This window comes from Lissotriton helveticus, chromosome 6 (genome assembly GCF_964261635.1).
Source record: "Lissotriton helveticus chromosome 6, aLisHel1.1, whole genome shotgun sequence".
Classification (NCBI taxonomy): domain Eukaryota; kingdom Metazoa; phylum Chordata; class Amphibia; order Caudata; family Salamandridae; genus Lissotriton; species Lissotriton helveticus.
In genome coordinates this window covers 1,389,413,818-1,389,433,276 of record NC_136067.1, presented here as the reverse complement: position 1 = coordinate 1,389,433,276, position 19,459 = coordinate 1,389,413,818, and the positions used below count along the sequence as shown (strand labels likewise).

The 19,459-nt window shown below is 44.1% G+C and overlaps 1 protein-coding gene across 2 annotated transcripts in view; it reads left to right on the top strand.

Annotated features, from left to right (window-relative positions):
* LOC144761752 (uncharacterized) overlaps positions 1-19,459 on the top strand; it is a 136,321-nt gene that overhangs the window by 36,422 nt on the left and 80,440 nt on the right. For both annotated transcript variants that reach the window (XM_078647004.1, XM_078647005.1), the window contains 5 exons: positions 4,550-4,715; positions 14,149-14,247; positions 14,713-14,843; positions 16,857-17,003; positions 18,957-19,043. In XM_078647004.1, coding sequence (XP_078503130.1) covers positions 4,550-4,715; positions 14,149-14,247; positions 14,713-14,843; positions 16,857-17,003; positions 18,957-19,043 — 630 coding nt within the window. The remainder of the gene's footprint in view (positions 1-4,549; positions 4,716-14,148; positions 14,248-14,712; positions 14,844-16,856; positions 17,004-18,956; positions 19,044-19,459) is intronic.

The window sequence follows — 19,459 nt, the reverse complement described above, 5'->3', positions numbered from 1 at the left end:
GAACTCTTCAACATCGTGAAAGAGCTCTCCAACCCCAACGTCGGAAACAACGACATCACCCCATCGCAAGACCTCTGCAACTCCCTCGCCTCCTACTTCCACAACAAGATCGCGGACATACACAACAGCTTCAGCAGTCAACCATCGCACACAACGACCGCAGCAATACCGCCCACCACCACCCTCCGCGCCTGGACTCCGATCAGCACCGACGACACCGCCCGCATGATGAACTCCATCCACTCCGGATCTCCGACCGACCCCTGCCCTCACCACATCTTCAACAAGGCCGACGCTGTCATCGCACCCCACCTGCGGGACATCATCAACACCTCCTTCGACACCGCCACCTTCCCGGAGAGCTGGAAGCACGCCGAACTCAGCGCTCTACTAAAGAAACCAACAGCGGACCCCAGCGAACTCAAGAACTACCGCCCCATCTCGCTCCTCCCGTTTCCAGCCAAAGTCATCGAGAAGACCGTCAACAAACAGCTGGCCGCCTTCCTCGAGACGAATGGATCCCTCGACCCCTCACAGTCTGGCTTCTGAGCCAACCACAGCACCGAGACCGCCCTCATCGCTGCCACCGATGACATCCGAGCCCTGATGGACAACGGAGAAACAGCGGCCCTCATCCTCCTAGACCTCTCCGCGGCATTCGACACTGTCTGCCACCGCACCCTAGTGCAGCGTCTCAGCAACATCGGAATTCAGGAGAAGGCACTGGAATGGATCGTCTCCTTCCTCGACGGAAGAACACAGAGAGTCCGTCTACCACCGTACAAGTCAGAGGCCACCAAAGTCATCTGCGGCGTCCCTCAAGGATCCTCGCTGAGCCCCACCCTCTTCAACATCTACATGAGCCCCCTGGAGCCCATCGCACGCCAACACAACCTGAACATCATCTCCTACGCCGATGACACCCAGCTGATCCTCTCACTGACCAACGACCCCGCCGCTTCCAGAGCCAACCTTCACGAAGGGATGAAAGATGTAGCCGAGTGGATGATGACCAGCCGCCTGAAACTGAACTCAGACAAGACGGAAGTCCTCATCCTGGGCTCCTCGCCCTCCGCCTGGGACGACTCCTGGTGGCCCCCCGCCCTGGGCACCGCACCCACACCGACAGACCACGCACGCAACCTGGGCTTCATCCTGGACTCCTCCCTCTCCATGACCAGACAAGTCAACGCCGTCTCCTCGTCATGCTTCAACATCCTGCGCATGCTACGAAAGATCTTCCGGTGGATCCCCACCGAGACCAGGAAGACGGTCACCCAGGCCCTCGTCACCAGCCGACTGGACTACGGCAACGCCCTCTACGCCGGAACCACCGCCAAGCTCCAGAAGAGACTCCAGCGGATCCAGAACGTCTCGGCCAGACTCATCCTCGACATCCCCCGACGCAGCCACATCTCTGGACATCTGAGAGACCTGCACTGGCTCCCCGTCAACAAGAGAATCACCTTCCGTCTCCTCACCCACGCACACAAAGCCCTACACGACCAAGGCCCGAGCTACCTCAACAACCGCATCAACTTCTACGCTCCCAAACGCCACCTCCGATCAGCCAGTCACGCCCTCGCCCCCGTCCCCCGCATCCGAAGAACGACAACAGGAGGAAGGTCCTTCTCCCACCTGGCCGCCAAGACCTGGAACTCCCTCCCGACCGACCTACGCCTGACCCAAGACCACCTTTCCTTCAGGAAGAAGCTCAAGACCTGGCTGTTCGAGCAGTAGCAGCACCCCCCCCCCCCCCAAGCGCCTTGAGACCCTCCGGGTAAGTAGTGCGGTCTATAAATGTCCATGATTGATTGATTGATTGATAGATTTGGATATACAAGCCTTAGACAAAAAACTGGTCACAACAGTCCACCAAAAACTAATGGACCGGATGCTCGAGGCGTTAGGCCACCACTAGACCAGCTCGCAAACACGGGGCACCATATTGTTGAATGTTTGGTAACCATATCGCGGGGTCTTTCTATGGGCACTACCTTTGAGTGAGTGACGGACTGCGCCCTCACTAGCCACAACGAAACAGCATGATCACAGTGAGCGCGAGAAGCAAACAAAATATACACGGCTGGGATAGGCATTCAGTCGGGGAAACTGACATGAGTATTGAGTGAGTCATAGACTTAGTCGAATGCTACAGACCAGGTGTACCTTCAACCTAAACGCTTGTTGACTCCATGTGCATTCATTTTTCTAGATACCTACCGAAGGGCGGTTTAAGGAACCCACTAATGGTCAAAGGGTCCGTCCATATCAAATTCTTCTACGGGAGCCTGGTAGGCTTTACCACACAAAGCTACCTGGTAATGTATGCTTTGTAAAAACATGACCAAAAGTAGTGGGGACATTGTATTGTTTCATTCGAGACACAGTGAGTACATGTATGTGTGTGTGTTTTTGTATTCCATGTGTTTCTACAGGTACAATAAAGGGAGAAGCAAGACGTGCAGGAATTACGCTGACCCAACAAAACCCTGATGAAATCGCCGGTAAAGTAACTCATGGCGATGAAACATGTTGGTTGTTTTTAATTAGAACGGGCATACAGCACAGAATAAAGTTGGAGTTGCTAGTATAGCTTAGTTCTTTTTATGGTGGAGGGACCAGACCTCATACACAGGAGGGAGGTTCCACCGCTACTGGGTCACTTACACAAACACATAGAGTTTTTCTTTTTTGCACAGCCTTTATCCCCTTTTATTTTCCAGGTTGGCAGTCGCTGATGATGAGAACGTGAGGATCCAGGCGAGTACCAGTCTGCCATATCCTCCCCCGGGTGTTGCTCCCGTGAGGCGCTGCCAACCGTCCTTCCCCTTTTTTTCACTAGAGAAGGGTAGAGGTAGGTGTAAGACCAACACATGGATAGTATGCGCACACATACCTTGTTTTTAAATTATTAGCAATTGAGTGACTATTATGAGCACTAATAGACAGAAGGCTGTAACGTACCCTCTGTTTAATTAAACATATTTATTGAATGATTAGGGGTTCTTACCCCCAGACTGTATAGGGACAGGCACATGATTTTTTGCTGTAGTGAGTGGGGGGCTGCCTGTATAAATCCCTGTCCTATCCCCCTTAGGCTCCTTGTTGTTCAGAGACAAGATACCTTCCCCCAAAACTTTCCCTCCTCCACATCCCAGACGCTACAGTGAGCTCATTGATCACTTGTTTGACAAGCATCCCCTTTTCGAGGTGTAGCAAGGAGAGATGAGAAGTGAGGAGGAGTGTAGTGAGGAGTAGCAATCCTGCCCATCTCAATCTTGTTTACAGGATTATTTCCCTCATAAAGAAGAAGCCCACTGAATTAGTAAAAAAGGCAAATGTCTTGATTCTCAGGTAGATTATATTATATTCCTAGATCTCATGATGTTCCTTCCTCAGCACCTAGGCACATGGCATTTACTAAGGGATGTGTGAACACTTGATCTGAGTAATTCTGTGGTAAGCTTTGAGGGCACCTGTGAAACATCTTATTAAATAGTATCCTGAGTGCTCATCGCTGCAATGCGTTACACCATGCAACATACACATAAATGCTATGTTCATGGGTCGGCATAGACCATCTATCTTCAAACACACACTGCACTCATTTCAGTATTTTAGTGCAGTTACTCGATGCAGGACACACATACATGCATTGTGCCTTGGGCTACTCTGGCCTTCTACCTTCTGACAGTGTATTCAAGGTTTACTGATGATGGATCTTGAACTCACGGTCTACCAACTGCAGTCATAGACATCATATTCAGGGATTATTGGCACCTCAGTTAGGGAGAGATTTTTAAAAAGTCACGCAGCACAGCCCCCAGCTAGGCTGCGCTACGTTGCATGCCAAAGAGGGAGAAGGAGAGGGGCTCTCTCCCCCCCTTTCCCTTGTGCCGGCACTGATTTCAGCAGCTGTGCAGCATGCACACACCTTAGCGCTGCAGCGCTAGGGTGTGTGCGTGATTGTAGCATAGGGTACCCTTCCTGTACAAAATAATATGCTAGGCATGATGCAAAGCTTTTTCCACTTTGCGTATGTGCGGCACACATGAAAAGTTGGAAAAGCACGGAGTAATGAAAGCATTTCGCCTCCTTTGAAGAGGTGTTAACTTTTGGTGCAAAACCATGTTTACAAATCTTTGTAAATATGGTTTTGATTCAAAAGGCTTGGGTGGTTGCATTGGAACACCCATGTACCACCCGTGTAACGCCCCCTCACCGCAAAGTAATGCAAAGCAGTGCTTTGTGCTGCTTTGCGCTACTTATAGGGTGCTTTTCAGCATAAATCAAGTATTGTGCTGGAAAGAAAATAGGAAAAAAAAGTATTTGCGCTGGTTAGCACCACTTTTGTGGCACTAAACCAATGCAAAAGGTTTGAAAATCTCCCCCTTAGTATTTGGCAACAGCTATGTTCCCAGCCTCAAGTTTAGATATTACCCTCTACAGAATTAAAGATTATGGTCTACCAGTTTGATACTAGGGATTGTTTTTTTTTAAAGTAGTCGGTCTTCATTGCTAACTGATCTCCCATCATCTTGAACAGCTGTCTGAGTTCACAGACGTGGAGAAAGTTGGCTGCAGAGTGATGGTGGAGATTGCTCGATGGCTTCCCAACGTGGTACTTAGGAACTTCCTGGTTCTTTTTGAGATGGAGGCCATCCCACATCCTTATGTTGCATTGTGCCTCCAACAAGTCATTCAAGGTCACGGTAAGTTGCCTGGCATTTGAGCAATCCTTACATCAGGGAAGACCATGCTAAGTGAAGGGGGAAATGGATTAAGTTCTGGTGGACACTATTGGTACAATGATCACACAATCCAAGATAGACGATATTCAAAGCACAATGGGGTAGTGATAGCTATAGACATGGGTCTCTGGATAGGAGAGTACAGCACTGTGAAATCTCAACCTCAGTAGTTCTGGCAGTTAAACTTAGAACCAGGGTTTAAAAGCAGATAAAGACTGTTGGGCCATCAGCCTTCTTACTGCCTGCTTCTCAGATATGTATAATACAATCTGGTTCTCAGCTTCAGCTTTTCCACTTAGTACTTTTCTTTGCCTGTCTCATCTGAACATTTTAAATTAAGTTACTGATCCAGACAATTTCTGGCAGAATTTTTACTCCTCATATTTGGTACTCTCTCTGTGATATCATTGTTACTCGTTACTCGTTAGCCCCTCCCCCTTCTACTTCAGTTTTACTTTCTGACCTCTAATTTTGGGGAATTTGATCCTTCCAGGTTCAGGGCCTAGGGAATTCATGAGCAACCCTTCTAACAAGTATGGCCTCTTGTACTTGAAACACCAGTAATCAGATACTACAGTGAGATCACAGAATAAAAAAAAACTCCTTTTAGACTTTGACTCTCAGGGAATTGGCTGTCTGTTGTCCAGAATCTCCAACAAGGAAACACAGCCAGTCTCCAGAAAGGACCTAAAAAAGTACTCTTCTAAATCTTTGTGTGTCGCCTGTGTCAGATCGAAGGAAACCCAAAGGCTGCACCCTCTCTCAGTTGGGCTACCCATCTCACGTCAATGTACACCCCAAGGCTCTATCTTTATATTGTCCCACGCTGTAAACTTTGTTGCCTACCAGGGACTTTGTTGCCCTGCCGCCCAGCTGAATCGGACTCCCATCACGGGGCAACCTTCGCGGCTGTTGCCTCCTCGCACTGCCAGCACTACTATCGTCGCGCACCACAGGAGGACCTCATTTCCCACGGGGCAGCAGTGGCGCTGTCCCAGCGCGTCACTGCTTAGCGCCAGACAGGCGCTCATAAGCAGAGGAGCCCACACGCAGCGCGGGACGCTGTAAACTTTGTTGCCTACCGGAGACCTTGTTGCCGTGCCGCCCAGCTGAATACGGTACAAAAGGGGGTGGTGATGGATGGAGCATCTGAATCAATCAAACACTCACACCCAGTCAAAAGATCTGGGTTTATTCCATCACCGTTCTTTAGCCCACTCTGCCACCCCAGTTCAGACATGGCTATATGCAAATCAGATTGACCCTGTGCCTCATGGGAACAGTCCAGCCCGAACTGCCAAGCCATGTCTTCCCTGGACCAGAAACAAGCTTCCGAGGACCGGTTTCTGGCATTCCAGCCGTCTTCAGCCCGGCTTGCTTGAATCCAGTGGCAAAGTGAGCAAGGGACTCACGTCTGAGCATACCCTGCCACACTTATGGCGGCCAAAAGCGGTACAAAAGGGGGAGGTGATGGACGGAGCATCTGAATCAATCAAACACTCACACCCAGTCAAAAGATCTGGGTTTAATCCATCACCGTTCTTTAGCCCACTCTGCCACCCCAGTTCAGACATGGCTATATGCAAATCAGTTTGACCCTGTGCCTCATGGGAACAGTCCAGCCCGAACTGCCAAGCCATGTCTTCCCTGGACCGGAAACAAGCTTCCGAGGACCGGTTTCTGGCATTCCAGCCGTCTTCAGCCCGGTTTGCTTGAATCCAGTGGCAAAGTGAGCAAGGGACTCACGTCTGAGCATACCCTGCCACACTTATGGCGACCAAAAGCGGTACAAAAGGGGGTGGTGATGGACAGAGCATCTGAATCAATCAAACACTCACACCCAGTCAAAAGATCTGGGTTTAATCCATCACCGTTCTTTAGCCCACTCTGCCACCCCAGTTCAGACATGGCTATATGCAAATCAGTTTGACCCTGTGCCTCATGGGAACAGTCCAGCCCGAACTGCCAAGCCATGTCTTCCCTGGACCGGAAACAAGCTTCCGAGGACCGGTTTCTGGCATTCCAGCCGTCTTCAGCCCGGCTTGCTTGAATCCAGTGGCAAAGTGAGCAGCTGAATTGGGCTGCAATTGAGGGGGACGCCAGCAGCTTTCGCGGCCGTTGCCACCTCGCACCGCCAGCACTACCATCGTCGCGCACCACAGGAGGACCTCATTTCCCAGGGGGCAGCAATGGCGCTGTCCCAGCGGGTCACTGCTTAGCGCCAGGCAGGCGCTCATAAGCAGAGGAGCGCACACGCAGCGCGGGACGCGCGTGGGCGTGCCTGGGCAAAGCCCAGGCCAAGAGAGGGCGCGTCTGTGCCCGTCGTAGCCTGACAGAGACTGGACTGGGCCACCCCTCTGACATTTGCGTTTTGCTAGCCGGGAAATTAGCATTTTGGTAAACTTTAAGCACTAGAGTGTTTAAATCTTATTTTTACTATTGTAATCCTTGCCGTGGGTTTGCTTATTCATTTTCCCTTTTCATTTTTATTTCTATTGTTTTCAGTAGTAAAGGGAAGGCATCATGAGCAAACGCAAGAGGCCAGCTGCCACTTTAGACGCATTTATCATCAGGGCAGAATCTCTATTAAATCATGAGATTCAAATTGCTGAAAGGAGATTGTCCCTCAAACCAGCACATACACAGAGGTGCTCACCTAGGCTCTCTGGCACACCACACATTTCCCTGTTGATATCCCCAGATGTAGAGAAGGAGGCTGGACCGGCACCTAATAGTTCTAATCGGTCTGACTCTGTAGGGACTGATGATATAATTAGCTCACCAATGGGTACTAGATTAAGGAACCAAAATTTGGCAACGGTGAAAAAAACAGATAGCAAGGGTGCAAAAAAGAAAGCACCAGCCCCCAGGAAGGCTAGAACCAGGGTTGCTGTGGGTTCTGTACAAGGAGGGAAAATAAAATCTAGCATGGACACAACGAAAATTCTTGTAAATAGTGTATCAACCCAGACAGAGTCACATGGCAAACAGAATCACTTCCTTCCAGCAAATTATCTCGGGGATCTCTAATCTATTGTGAAGAGATCCCTGGATTCTGCCAAGGAAGGTTTGCTATCTGATCTAGTGGACCACATAAGCGAGATTTTAAAACCGCTGAATGAAAAGTTGGATCTATTGGAAAATGCTATGGGTCAATTGAGTTCCGGTAGCTATCCTTTTAGTACCCGCACCCTTGGGGAAAGAGATCTATCAAACGCTTGTGCACAAGCAGTGAGCAGGACTATCCCGCTCGATCCAGAGATAATTATATGTCGCAATAAGAACAAGAAAGGACCTAGTTTACATGATAAGCCGACATTAGCCAACAGAGCAGTTTCAATGGGGACAGACGTAGGAGTCAGTAGTGTGCCATATCAGGAACTAAGAGGCAAAATATATCCCGTCCCTGTCTGTGACAGACCCGGGGACCATGCAGTTAAACCATTAGTATAAAGTCCGAAAAGCACAGATTTAACTCCTAATGAAGGTGTCTTAAAGTTGCCACCTGCATCATGCCCCTATATGCTAATTTTAGCAGGTGTACCGGTGCTCAGGAGGGACCAGAAAGAGAACTGGCTGAACCTAAAAAATAAGGTGATTAGTTGGCTATCAAAGTTTAGGCATTTTAATCCAATGAGAGGAGCTGACATCTTGATGGTCCGTAGGGTAGGTTGGGTGGGAGACTTCAGGAAGAATATAAGAGGGGATTGTGTGGTAGTGAACTTTAGACGGCCACATATGATTAGGGCTATCCTAGCCACTAAAGAGGTGACTGATCTGGGGAATACCAGTATTAGTGTCTTACCATTGGGTTATTTTTACAGACCAACGGAGAGTGGAAATATCAGTAATCTAGACCCAAAGATCTCGTTGAATATTTTCAGGTCTTATCAACCCTTGAGGATTTGGATTGACATTCAAAGTCTTTACATTTTGAGCTGGAAATACCAACAGTGCATTGGGAGGATGATTCTTTGGATCGGAGTTTTGTTCCTGAGCCACGAATGGTGGCGGACTGTCAGCTATATGGGCAAAGAGACTCTAGGGGTGAAGTACCATCTCAGTCGATAGCAGAAGATTTCGGCGACCAACTAGCGGTAAAAAATGATGCTTCCCCACCCCATATGCTAGTCAGCAGTGACCCAACATTAAATACTGTGACTCTGGGGAACGATCTATTGTGCCCCAGGCACCATAGCAATATATTGAACCTGCATGTTGTATCATGGAACATTGCAGGCTTAAGGCAGAATATGTTGGATCCAACATGGAATGAATATATAGAGGCCAGTGATGTGATACTTCTGCAAGAGACCTGGCTCTTAGATACACCCTCTGAGACTACTGAGTTATGTTTTAATACAGGAAATGACCCTCAAGATAGCTAGACTTTACTTTGGAGTTTTGTCACAAAGTAAAATTATATACTATAGCTATGTCTCCTATTTTTAACAGAGCGGGGCCTCATTTTCCCGAGCGGGTGCCGGGTGAGGTGAGGTTACTTCCCACATAATGCTGGGTGAGTACAAATCACAAAAAAAAATCTTTATTAAATGGTTGTGAGCCAAGAGAACATTTTGTCTCTTGATGCAGTGGCAAGATTTTTCTCCCTACTACATGTGTGATGGCTGTCATGCTGTTTTGTTCACTAAGGACATTAGTTCTTAAACTACATTTGTTGTTTGCACAATTTTTCCTCCAGCTAATATTTGGGGCTCCAAGTTTCTGTTAGGAGCACTGTCTATCATTTGAATTGCCACATGATACTTTTGCAGTTGCCTCTCCTTTGACACCATGGTCCTGACGAAAGCTGGGTAATATCCTTAGACAGCTGAAACATGTTGACCACACTGCACTGCGCCATATTATAGTTATATTTTTCAAACTGTATAGCGCATATTTTAATCATGACACTAAGAACAGTGCCCAATAAACATATTTTCTGTTCTGGTAGTTATTCTTAAATCTTTTTTGCACTCATTTTTTCACTGAGCACTGCACACTCATCAGCACCACGTCTGAAATACACTGTGGCTAGAAGGCTATCGTGACTTCCCTGTCTCTATACCATCAATAGATGTGTTGGGTGAGATTTGGAATAGATCATCCGTATCCCACATGACGATCTTTCCGCCATAATGGTGGGCTGATGGGAATTTTTTCAGCCCAGTGGAATTTCACTGTCACAGCACTTCATGACAGCACACACACTCTTTGACTATGTGCCTCCTTTTGTATTTACTCTTAGATATACCCCACAGAGTCGGTTTAAAAACATTTTGGGTGGGGGCGAGTCCCTCAGTAAAGCGAAGACCGTCGGGAGGACTAGTGATTTGGATCCGGGTTTATTTGGAAATCACTATCTCACCTCTGGATGTATCATCTCCAGACATACTGGGCCTTAAATTGATGGCAAAGAATGGCGGGGTCGTATATTTTTTTAACATCTACAATAGACCCTGCCTCGTACACCGCGAGTCATCATTAATAAGTCAGTTGGACCTCACTCTTGATTTATTGAGGCACAAAGCAAATATTATAGTAGGAGGTGACTTCAATTCCAATTTTGAGCCTGTAGCGGGTTTTGGTAATCTGCTGGAGGTGGAAGACCAGGCTTACAACATTCCAGAGATGGAAAGTAATAAAGAGGTCAAGTGCACAGTAGCTGTGACACAATTACTAAGATTGACAATGGCCCATAGCCTTAGAGCCTGTCTGACAGACCCAATGCATGCACGTTCAGTAGAGGTAAATCGCGCAGTAACATAGATTATTTTCTAGTGTCATTGGGACGCTGAAGCCACTTGGTTGACCTTAAAATAGATCTCAGAGTAGAGAGCGATCATCGACCCTTGAGGCTGTCGATTACACCAGAATTTCTTTTCCTATCCCAGTTTGGTTCTGCAGAAACTATACTGAAGAGAAACAACCGAGCTGTAAAATGGCCACACATTCTGGGGAACAAAAAAGCACTGGCCAGTATTTATTCAACCTTTACAGATACCATTGCACCTTTCCTAGAAAGTAAATTAGATCAAATAAAGATGACTGATCTGCATGGTATGCTAGTAAGTGCCTTAGGACCAGTACTAAGCAAAACGCCAAAAGAAAGGAAGTCAGGCGAATCTGAGAGGATTGATCGTGGTAACCCATGGTATAACAGGGACTGCAGAATAGCCAAGCAAGAGTTAATTATGGCTATTCAGAGCTAAGAAATAGACAAGATAAGGGAAAAAAGGTGCATGTACAAACAGATTCTAGAAGTTGCAAAGAGGTCATGGGATGAGGAGATCTGGGCAGACTTAATTTGTGCGACTAAAGCTAAGGACCAGGCCGGATTTTGGAATTTGATGGCCAAAGGTAATAGGGCAGGGAGAATACAAAGGGACATATTTCTCGATGAAAATACATGAGTGGACCATTTTTCTGCACTCTATTCTGAATCCAATGGAGATTGCTTTGACCTATCGGAGGATATGACCAATAGAGCAAAGGCAGCCAATTTGAATTTCACGCTAAATGAAACGATTTTAATGTTGGAGTCAGTTAAATCGGGTAAAGCCCCAGGGCTAGATAAAATACCTGGGGATCTTCTAAAACATGACTTGAATATTTGGGGTTTTTATATTAACCAACTTTGTAATGCAATAGCAAATTTTGAACCAATTCCATGCATGTGGAAGGGAGCAGAAATAGTCACAATTTTTAAAAAGGGAAACAGACATGATCCGGCAAATTATCGCCCCATTAGTCTGAATGATATCCCACAGAAATGATTTGCCAGGCATTTACTTTCTCGTTTATCGACCTGGATAGAAGATGTGGATTTACTCTCAAAATTCCAAGCTGGGTTTAGAAAGAAGACTAGCACTATTGTCCAAGTCTTCAGGTTTTTATGTTTGTACTGGAAATATATAACCCTAAGGCAAGGTAGCCTATATATTGCATTCGTAGACCTTTGGGGTTGCCTGAGAGACTTAGGGGTACCAATCGAACTGCTTGTGCAGATAATTAGGCTACACGAAGGGAATTACGCTAAAGTGCGATGGGGGCCAAGAGGAGAACTTACCAGGGAGATACCAGTGAAACTGGGTAAAACAAGGTTGTGTGTTGGCGCCCACCTTGTTTACACTGTATGTAAATGACAACCCAAACTTCCTGGAAAGCTGTAAAAATGATTCTCTCAAGCTGGGAGGGAAAGTGATACCTGTATTATTATTTGCATATGATACCATCTTAATCTCACAAACCCCCAGTGGCCTTCAAAACCTGCTGAACTCTTTCCATTCGTATTGCACTAATAAGGGCCTGAAATTTATCCCAGTAAAACTAAATATATGTCTATCAATTCACGTAAGTCTTTTAAAAAGAATCTAGAGCTAAATGGCCAAAGACTAGAATATGTACATAGTTTTAACTATTTAGGTATCACACTTGATTAAATAATGACCTGGAAACCGCAACTGGAAAAAAATAGATTAATTTTTATTCAAAACTGTACTCCAATTTCCATGAAGCATGGAGGGAGTATATCTAAGGTTTTCTCCAGCCATTAAGGTTTTTAAATTTAAGGCTCAGTGAGCAGTTTTGTATGAGGCAGAACTTTGGGGCCCACATTGTAAACGTAACTTTGAAATTGGAGAAAACAGATTTATTCGTAAGTTACTGTCTATACCCAATAGAACCCCGATGCTTCCGGTAATACTTGACCTCATCTAAAACGTACTGATAATCTTGCTGTACTACTCCCCCTTCTATTTTGGGTAAGAATTTGGTCAACGGTGGAGCTCGTACATTATAAAAGGGGTCTGCAAAAGATAATGAGCTTTGGTCTTTTAAAAGCCATTCCGTGTTTGCACCACGTTTCGACCTGGTTTAAAAAAATATGTCTAACACAGTATTGAGATGTACCCTCAGATTTGACCATGGTATGTAGTAAGGTTGTTAAGCTATCCTTCTGGAATTATATGAGTAGTACTTTTCAGCATGACTCCAGTTTAGGTTGCTTAACTACATCATTTGTCTTGCTCAAAGATATACCCCAATTTGAACCACTGATGGACGAGATAAGTCCACAAATTGCCAAATCATTGTACCTGAAATTTAGATACGGGGTTTTACAAACAAACGATAAGAAATCAAAATGGGTTAGTAATGATCAAGATTATGATAAATGCACTTATTGTAAACATCTGATTGATGTCAAGGAGGATGATGCACATATTTTTTTTCTTCTGCCCCTCATACGACATTCCTAGACAAAGATGGATTAAACCACTCTGCATCTCCTTGAAAGTAAGGCACTGCAGAGAGGCAGAACGTCTGTTGAAGTCTGATACCTCACAACTGGTGGTTTTTTGTGTATCTAGATTCCTCGCTGGTGTGATGGTCATTAGAGCTAAAAAAGGGTTTGAAACTCTGATATCTTTTTATTCTTTTGTATTATTAGACATGATTTGTTTTTTAAAAATTCTTTAAATTGTTAAAAAAAATTAACCCAGTGATGAATCTTCTAAATATTAATCTTGTGGACCAATCAGATAGTACTTGTTGTTGCCTAATTAGTGATTTTTTGAGGTGCGTAATTCCAATTTTTTTTTCTATTACAGAGATTTTAACTGTTTGAATATTGTTTAATATTTATTGTATTATGAATTCATTGTTTTTAATGTAAATATAGGATGGATCTGGGTAACTTTGTGACGTTTTCCTCCCAATCCACTGTGACAAAGAACGCTATCGCTATGATTTGGATGGAAATGTGTTATATTTTATGTACTTTTATGGTCTAAAAAGAACGAAATAAAGTTAATTGAAATGAAAATATTGTCCCACCCATGTCAGTTCAAAGTACATATATTGGATCCAAACCGGGAAGGACTGTTGCTCACCCGTGTACTTATGTTATTTTAATTGGTGTTATGGTCGTTGGTGCAAATTGGTAAATCCTCCTGAGTATGAGAATGAATTCAATGAATGGTTTGCGTTGCTCCTTGGGAGGGAGGGCATCTCCAATTGTACTCCTTTGGGCATGATAAGGCATTAATGTGTAAAAAGAACACATTTTTATATTACTGAAGAAAGTAATGTGACATAATGGATTAAAAAGCAACAATGAATAAAATTGATTTGGAAAATAATTTAAAAGAGTGAATACTTTATTGAAATATAAAGGAGTGCAATTGGAGACGTCCACCCGCCCAGGGAGCAACGCAAACCATTCCGTTCAAAGTGCAACCCAGTCCTAAGGTCTATCTGTTGTATGTTTCAGTTTGAAGGGCACTACAGGACTCCCATCTCTGCTGCTGTGGCACCTGTGTACACCCGGGCACCACAGGTTTTTGCTTCCACTATGTAACCAGTCTGAGCTGTGTTTTTTGTTGTCACCTCACAGTGTCCATAATGAAGTACTCTGAGAGTTTAATCCTTGAACGCTTTCTACCCATCATGAAGAAAGCAAGAACTTTCGCTCACTGTTGGTATTTCTGCCGTGGTAAGTATAAACTAGTATTTGGAAGCTTCTCTGATACTGAATGGAGTGAGCACCCACTACAAGAATACTTGCAATTTTTCAGAAAACACCAGGGATAATTTGATATAATTGTATGTATCATTTTAAACAACAGCCGCAGAGTTTGGCTGAGAATTTTTCCAAAATCTTCTGGGTGTTGAATTCATCTCTGAGAAATTATTTCGCTTTTCTTCATGAAATGAACAGATTCTGTACATTGTATGTAAAATTGATAAATGCACATCATCCCTCTGTTCTCCATAGTTCATGGAAGGCGGCATAAGAGGTTCATGCCATCTGAAACTGAAACCAAGACGGGGCATGCACTTGCTCGTAGTATTTTTAAGGGCAACAGGCCTTAGCTTTCCTAGTAGAGTAGGGTTCCCATCAGGTATAGAGAGAGCATAAGTGGGCAACTGACAGAACTGATTTGTATTTTCTCTGCAGCCTTTGAATCCTTAACTTGGGCATTTGCCCGGAGCACAGAATCAAAGCTTGTTCCGCAATATTTGAAGGGCTATGTTATCTGCAAGGTCTATCTTGACATACCATGCATGAACACCAAGGAAAAGTGCAAGGTAAGTTTTCAAGTCAGAACGGATTCATGAGAGAGACAAAGCAGGCTACTAATATCTACTGAAACACCAGTACCACATACATTATCATTATAAAAATGTGCAAAAGTGGCAAATATATATATTTTTTTTTTAGAGAGTTTTATATAGCGCGAACTTGAACCGAACCGAATCAGTTATCAGAGCGCTTTACATAGCACCAGTTACGTTACATGAGGACACACTTTCATTTTTTTTTAGGCACGGGGAGATTAAGTGATTTGCCCAGAATCACAGGGGGTTTTTGGCGTCGTTACGGAGACTCGAACCAAGTTCCCCAGGTCCGAGGTCGAGCGCCTTAGCCGTTAGGCCAACCCTTCTTTTATCACCATGGATCATTTGAGGAAGGGGCCATGTTTCACAAAAGATGAGCCTTGTGAGGATCATGATGCCCCTCTCTCTGCATGAACAGTGGTAATAAATAGCATGCAGCTGTCAATGAGTGAGCATCTATGGTGCTTCACTGAGAAAAACTAAACAGGTCTTGGCTGCTACTACTGGAAGATGGCTCAGACTGATACCATGCGGTTGGTCTCTGACAGTCTTTAGTAACAAAGTCAACAAAATACTTTGGACTTGAATTCCATCCCAATTAATTACCAATGGTTTAAATTAAATCTAGCACTCCATTCATCACTTTTGTTTCTAAGTGGGACGTCCTAATTGCTTATCATGATGACTGCATCAACATGGGGATGCCATAGGCCATATTCAGAGCGGCATTAATGAGTCCCAGTCAGCCTTACATTGGTCTGATTTTGCATATACTCACATGCAGGGCAAACATACTAGCTTCAAATGGAATGTTCCTATTGTAGAAGGACCGAGGATGATTTGCAAACAGGTTGATTATTAGCTGTAGTGGCAACTGAGCAAAAGGGTGATGGATTAGAATTCAACCCAAAGTACAAATGATTCAGGTTAATCCATTCTACCTATCACGTCTGAATTTACTCATAGGCATATGCCATGCTGTCTTTCATGTGTAGAAGTTGTCACAATACTATTTAACCATTATCAGAAAGTAAGACTTTAACTGGCACATGCATCAAGGTAGGCTTTTGTGATTCCTAAATTGCGATTATTAAGGAATCAAAATTAAGGAATCACAAAAGCCTATGCATGTAGGTATTGCTATAAAATTAGTGATCCTAAATATTCCTCAATTGTGACTCACAAATTGCAAGTCGCAATTAAGGAATGGCTTCCAATTCATTCCTAGGAAGAATGGGAAATTGTGCATGCAATTTCAAGGGTGTAAGGGTGTCAAAAGGACACCCTGTTGCACCCCTGAAATTGATCTGTGCACACAAGTTGCGCACACACATGCCCCAAGGGCATGTGTGTGTGTAACGTATAATTTTGAAAAATGCACTTTAGTGCATTTTTCAAAGTTTTCGCTATTTACCATCTGGTATAATTTCTCGGTAAATTGCAGACCCAAATAGCGAAATTGATATTTTAAAAGGCATCTTGCATTGCATTCAAGGCATCGCAATTTGCGATTCCTTAAGTGCAATCGCAATTTGCAATTTTTGCATTTGGGATGATACATCCCAAATGCAAAAATTCCGGTCGCATAAGGACAGATTCTGAGAATCTGCCCGTTTGTGACCGGTTATTCCTTTGATGCATGTGGGCCTAACTCCAGACATGGGAGTAAATCAAGTTACGTGGGCCTTCTGAGCATGGGGCAAGTTAGCTTCCTCTGTAAAGTGATTGTAACATGGGATAAATAAAACAAGAAACTGTGACTTCTCCAATTAGGAAAGAAATGTTACCTACTGACTATGGTAAGAACTTCCTGAATGCAGGCATATGAGTACAACTTTACCCATGACATTACTCTTTTTATATCTATGCATAATAATGTGTCTCCACCACAAGTATTTTGCCATACAAAAACAATCAGTGTCCCCTTGCTTCACACATACAGAGGTCAGAGGCATGTACTCTCTTCTGTGTTACTTCCTGTAGATCCGTGAACAGGTGTTACTGACACTTGGCCCAATGGCGACTCTGCTTCCCCCAGACCAGCTGGCTTTGGAACTACCAAGAGTGTTCCGAGAGGTATTATACCTCCAGGCAAGCCTGCCTAAAGAGAACACCTTTGGCCTGATAAAGGTATGTCTGGGGCAAATGTACCCCTCAGAAATATCTACTGCATGTTTGTATGAATTATGTCCATAATGTATCGAAGAGAATCATAAGGGGGTGTCTAGTGAGAAAATGTTGTGTTTGGGGAATTCTCTGCTTGTCTTTCAGATCTCTGCTGGATTTTTCTATAGCTTTTGACACATCTGACCTGTAGCACAGATCTGAGTAGTCATTATCTGGGTCTTCTCTTTTTTTCACCAGGGATATCATAGTTGGGCCTTGATTACAAGTGGCACAATAATTATGATGGTACAGGTCTCATTGGAATCATGAGGTTTGGAGGAATATGGCAGCTCTATTATGTTCCATCAAAATCCCGGGGGAAAACAAGTACAGTAAATGAAATGTGACTCCCATTTGTTATTGCCCTCAAAATTCGAGTCCTTGTTATTTTCCCTTCCTAGACTCACAGCGAAATAGCAGATTATGATAGTGAGTTTCACAGTAGTGCAGATGGAAATTATTTACACTGGTGCATTATTTTTAAAACCCTTTAATTTTCAATTTTCTTAGGAGAAACTACCTTTATGTGTGGTCGCTGCACCACTACATAGAAGAAAGTAATGCTTTTGGATATTCATTGTGTCAAAAAAGTTAAACTTTGAATCAAGACCATTTCATTTTTTCTTCCTTCGCTTTCTTAGCCTTCCTGCCTCACCAGGAGTTAAAACAAACTTGTTCACAACTTTTTAATGTATAACTTATTTTTCCTTTTTCTATAATCCCCATATTGAGACAGTAACAATATCCAACTGGATTTAGTGGTATAATTATACTTGATACCAACCATAAGAATTCTAATCATGGACCCCTACTAGGGATCCAGATCACATCTTCCCTTCAACCTCCATCGTTGGACCAGCATCTACCTTATTTTTCATGAGTTGGTTTATATACTTTGGAAAAGGTTTTCACATTTTTTTTAAAACTGTCCTTGTATGTTTTCCTAATAACTGTAGTTCACATGTGCCTCGTAAATGTCCTATTGAAAAAATCTAGAAGCTTGGAAACTTACCATATACACTTTGTAACACCCAATGTCACCCTTCCCCCCAGAGCAGTCTTATCAACAACTTCTATCTTAAGATTCTCATCAACTCTCCCCTCTGAGAATTCTGATCACCTCTCCCTTTTGGGGGTGAACAACCTTTACAAGGCAACTTTTACCACGCAGTGCCTTTACGACGCAACTTTTACAACGCAAACCATTACAACGCATTGCTCTGGGGGGCACTCTAGGATAGGGAATAGGTTTAATGTACTATCCAACACCTTCCCTACTATCCACGGGGACTGGAGTTGGAATAGTAAATTAAACTATTCACTATCCAGCGCCCAAAAGCACTATGCGTTGTAATGGTATGCGTTGTAAAAACCACGTTGTAAAAGCATGCGATGTAAAAGCATGCGTTGTATTGTCATACATCCCTTTTGGGTATTTGCATCAAATCTCTTGGGATCCTGAATGAACTTCACTTGCCACAGAAGATCATACTCTCCTACCTCTTGAGGATTCTCACTCTGTAAAGCTTCTGATCACTTCTTCCTTCGTGGTGATACTGATTACCTCTCCCCAGTCAACCACTGACCCCCTTGAGAGTGTGGATTGCCTGTCCACCATAAGAATCTAGATTACTTCAATCCCTTTGACTGCCTTGAACTCCTTTCCTGAAGATGGAGCTTGATCATTTCCTCAAATGTTTAAAGTGATGCTTATTCATCACGAGGAAGGGCCATGTCCCAAGTGGTGTCAGATGGCTTTGATTGTGTTGCTTAATTGGTCAAGATCTGTTGTTTATGTGCAGTAATCATTTAATATAGTTGGAAATGAATGTGCTAAATGAAATTGAAAGCCTTATGGATGAGTGATCTCTTCCTAAAGGCTTCCCCCTTATTAATTTCATGTTCTTTTCCATTCAGCCTCTCGAACATTTCCTCAGAGCTGGTGTCAGAAAAGCTTGCAAGGAGGCTTCTTTACCGGAAGGGTTTGCAGCACTGCATAATATGGTAGGGGATTTTTTGAGGATACTTCTATCATGAAATCACTGTATCTTCTCAACAATAAAGATGATCAGTTGGTGTGATGGACACAAATCCTGATTAGATAGTAGAGATGTGGACTCCACTCCTGCCCTTTCATTGACACCTCTCATGAGAGAACACTAAAAAAGTCCCATATTACCTCCATCACTGAGTACTGAAAATGCTACCAATTGTCTTTAGGAGTAAATGAATTGGGAAACCCAGTGGACCGTTGGAGGCCTGGGTGATACAGCAATGGAAGGTTCAGGGTGCCTACAAGGGATTTTGTTGACAAAAAACGTATTTAAAATTACTCTGGAGGTGAGTCCTACAGGAACATACACCGTGTTTTTGTGCTCTCAACTTGCATTTAGTTGTGTTGTCTAATGACATTTCAGAGT